This window comes from Trachymyrmex cornetzi, unplaced genomic scaffold, assembly GCF_001594075.2.
Source record: "Trachymyrmex cornetzi isolate Tcor2-1 unplaced genomic scaffold, Tcor1.1 scaffold156, whole genome shotgun sequence".
Classification (NCBI taxonomy): Eukaryota; Metazoa; Arthropoda; class Insecta; order Hymenoptera; family Formicidae; genus Trachymyrmex; species Trachymyrmex cornetzi.
In genome coordinates this window covers 2,124,707-2,128,840 of record NW_017296157.1, presented here as the reverse complement: position 1 = coordinate 2,128,840, position 4,134 = coordinate 2,124,707, and the positions used below count along the sequence as shown (strand labels likewise).

The window sequence follows — 4,134 nt, the reverse complement described above, 5'->3', positions numbered from 1 at the left end:
TATGAATAACTAGTGTTGGCTCACATTTGCATTTCCTTAAATTATTATATTTATTAGGATTCTATCTTTAAGTCTGTTTTTTATTTGTGTTTTAGACAATATTAGAACTTCTTTTCTTGCTTTAACTAAATATCAAATATATATCTATTTTACTTTAAGTTACATATATACTAGTCTAAAAATACATATAGTTTAGCTATAAAAATAGACTTGTTTTATATCTAATAAATATTAAGGCAGAATGTTGACTATAAGCTCAAAACACATAAGTGATTAAACCATACATAGCTTATATCTTTTCAGAATGTATTTATGATGGAATATGTACTAACTCTTTACTTTCTAATTGTATAACAGAGTTGACTATTTCTCAGGGAAGCCAATTCTTACCAGTAATGGATCAGGATTTATCATCAGTCAGGATGGTTTAATATTAACAAATGCTCATGTTGTAGCAAATAAGCCTCATACAGCAATGAAAATACAAGTAAGTTCTCCAAGTTCTTTCATTTTTTCCAAACATTTTATCCCATAAGTAAGACTTTCTAGCAAAAAACAAAGATGTAACGTAGTGAATCATTATCTTTTTGTTGTCTCTCAATGTTAAATACAGATGAAATGACCATTTGTGTCTATTGCTGGAAAGTACCACAATATTAGTATTCAGGACATTTTATATATAATTTTTTTAAAGTCTTGAATTTATCAATTCTTAATTTAATTTAATTGTATGTTAGCAATAAATTGTTTTTATTTGAAATTATATTTGTGGCTCTTATTCTCCCACATAGGTACGGCTTCATGATGGTAGTACATATTCTGGAACAGTAGAAGACATTGATTTACAAAGTGATCTTGCTACTGTGCGAATAAATAAGGTAATCTTGTTATTCGTTTTTTTTATGTGTAAATGTTGATACTAAAATATTTGTAATTGCTAATTTATATTTAATCGGATAGACCAATCTGCCGACAATGAAACTTGGTTCTTCGGCTAACCTCAGACCTGGAGAGTTTGTAGTGGCTATTGGTGCCCCGTTGAATCTTAGCAACACTATAACAAGCGGAATAGTGAGCAGTGTAAATAGACCAAGTCAAGAACTTGGTATAAATAGCCGAAATATGGGGTTAATTCAAACGGATGCTGCAATCACTGTTAGTAACCGTTAGTTGGAGTAAATATTGAGCACAACATCATATTCATATGATTAGTAAGTTGCATTTTGTCTAGTTTGGAAATTCAGGTGGGCCATTAGTGAATTTGAATGGAGAGGCGATAGGCATAAATTCGATGAAAGTGACATCCGGCATTTCGTTTGCTATACCCATAGATTATGCAAAAGAATTCCTAAAGAAAGGGGAGTTACGCAAAAAAAACAAAGGTAAATCAAACTGCTAGTTTATTCTATCAATATATACACTAAAACTACTAATTATATGTATTACTTTTATAGATGTGTTACATAAAGATACACCCAGGAGAAGGTATATGGGCATCACAATGCAAACTCTGACTCCAGAAATCTTAAATGAGATGCAACAATATTATGATTACACGAATGTTCGACATGGAGTTCTTGTATGGAAAGTAATGGTTGGATCTCCGGCTTATATGTAAGTCATATAATACGGAAACATTTCATTATTATGAATTATTATGTGAACTTAAATTATAACTATATAATTTACATCAATTTGCTAACTAATTTCTAAAAATAATATTAAAATCTAATCCTTTAAACCTGATTTTAATGAAAGTATATTAAGAAAATTGTTTTTTTATTCAATTCAAGGTCACTTTAATAAGTATTTCATATTAAAAGAGTAATTTTTTCAAAATTTTGAGTTTTCCAACATTTACATTACTGTGTACATCTAATCTTCTATCAACTACGATTATATTGATAGAATTAAATAATTTCATTGGATATATATAATACTTCAAATTTGATGCAATGTACACAGGTTCTGTATGGAGGTTAATATATAAGTTATAAATGTTTGAAGTCAAAGGGTTTTTTTTAAAATGAATATCACATAGTGACTGACAAAATAGATAAGAGAGAAAATAGAAATGACAAAATAATATTCAGTGTACTTCATCAAGATTTAAATTTGCTAATTGTATTTATGAAAAATTTAATTATTATCTCTCTGCACTATTGCAGTGCTGGATTGAAGCCTGGAGATATAGTGACACATGCTAACGGTGAGTCGGTGCTGGATTCAAGCAATATTTATAAAATCTTAGAACAACCAGGAACGATAAATTTACAAATTTTAAGAAAAGGGCAAACTTTATATATACAAGTCGACCCTGAGGATGTGTAGTTGGATTTGTTAAATAATTTTAATTAAATGAAAAAAATTCTGCCAAATAGATTAATAAAATTATAATATTTATGAACTAATTAAAAAAATTTTTTATAATGTATACATATATATTTTATATCAAATTGAGCTATATATAAATTTATTTTATCAAATCTTTTTCTTCGAGAATGTATATCGCATAGTTTGTTAACATCGTTAGTGCCTTTAATGTGTTCCGAATATTCTGTCGAGTTTAAAAACGATACTACAATAAAGAAAGAAAGATATGAATCACGTTTATCGTTTAGCGCATCTAATACCTGGTGAGCTGGTTCATCAGTCACATTATCGAACCTCCAGTATACACGCCTTTTGGTTGTACATGCATTTTAATTTAAATATACACGATAAAGGACCACTTAGCGACTTACTCAATTTATCAAGCGAGGAAGCGTTCATTTATCCATTTATTCGCTTTATCTACCGGCATTTTTCGACCGCCACGAAGAGCAATGTCACGTCGCGTGGATAATCGCGTTGAGTTCTTGCTGTGATATGCATACGTATACGCAAATGCGAATCTTACGTATATGTACTTGTGTGCGTGCATACGTGCGTGCATTCGTGAAAGAGTGAGTGAATGCATATGTACGCCGGGTGTGGTCCACCAGCTCGGCTGCATTATGTTTATGTTGTTTACGACGTAAGGCGACCTCCGCAAGTATGTAGCTGGATCTCGCCGGCAAAGTGCGTGGGTGTGGTTTCGCACATGGGGCTTCCACCGGCAGCGATTTTTCCGCGGGGATGATTTTATTGTCCGCGGACGCGTGCATCTTGTTGGAATTCTAAATGATCATCCCGTCGAGACGTAACACCAAGCGTCTGCGAAGGATTGGCGAAAGGAGAGGAGAAGGTGGCGGCTTGACGATCCACTCTGCGCAGACTTGAGAAATGTCGTCGATACACGGTTGTGATCTTGTACACGATGATAAATAGCGGTTAATTTAGTCTTGATAAGATGATGATAAAAATAGGAACAGCGTGTTCGAAAGATCAAGAGGATGTTACTTGAAATAATCATTTACTGATGGAAATAGCGAGATTTATTGCTAATTTTTAGGTTATTAAAAAGGAAATTTAAACTTTAAGAAGTATTAAAAAAAAATTTCTTTTATAATTCTTATAAGACAGAATAAAAAATATTAGTGTTTAATCGCGCGCTATTTGCTTATAACAAATATTCATAATTAATTTCGAGTAAAGTTAAAGAAGATTAAAAATTGAAGTATTAATTTTCATGTTTGAAATTTATGAAAGAAGAGATAGCATCAAGTTGAAGGAAAAATGAGAAATAATCAGTTTCTGACGAGAGAAGTATTGTTCCTTTAAAATACATTTCTCTTACCGAATATTACATTGAGCGAAGAAGGATAATTTATATGCACAAGTAATTCCTCTTTCGACATTTAGAATCGTCGAACTTCGCAGACGTACACTCCAGACCAAAAGTTTGGAAACATTTTTTACAAATTGACATATTTGAAGTTACTCAAATATCCAATATTTCATTTTTCACAACAATTCTTCAAATAACAGTTATTAGAGATCTAAAGATTTATTGTCAGAAAAACACATCGTTATGGATATTTTAAAGAGTACTCGCAAAAACATTTTAAAAAGTATTTCCGAACTTTTGGTCTGGAGTGTACATAATTATGCTGCGTATCATTACAATAATTTCACAACGACGAGATCATAAATTTCTACATATTGTTGCAACTAAAAAAAAACGACAGAGAGAGAGGGGGGGGGGGGGGGGGG

At 31.6% G+C, this 4,134-nt stretch overlaps 1 protein-coding gene across 1 annotated transcript in view; it reads left to right on the top strand.

Moving 5' to 3' along the window:
- The window catches only part of HtrA2 (HTRA2-related serine protease), a 3,250-nt gene extending 871 nt beyond the window's left edge, over positions 1–2,379 (top strand). The window contains exons 2-7 of the mRNA XM_018503206.1: positions 358–487; positions 792–878; positions 961–1,155; positions 1,232–1,382; positions 1,455–1,614; positions 2,169–2,379. Of these exons, the coding sequence (XP_018358708.1) occupies positions 358–487; positions 792–878; positions 961–1,155; positions 1,232–1,382; positions 1,455–1,614; positions 2,169–2,331 (886 nt within the window). The 3' untranslated portion in view covers positions 2,332–2,379. The remainder of the gene's footprint in view (positions 1–357; positions 488–791; positions 879–960; positions 1,156–1,231; positions 1,383–1,454; positions 1,615–2,168) is intronic.
- The last annotated feature ends 1,755 nt before the right edge of the window (positions 2,380–4,134 follow it).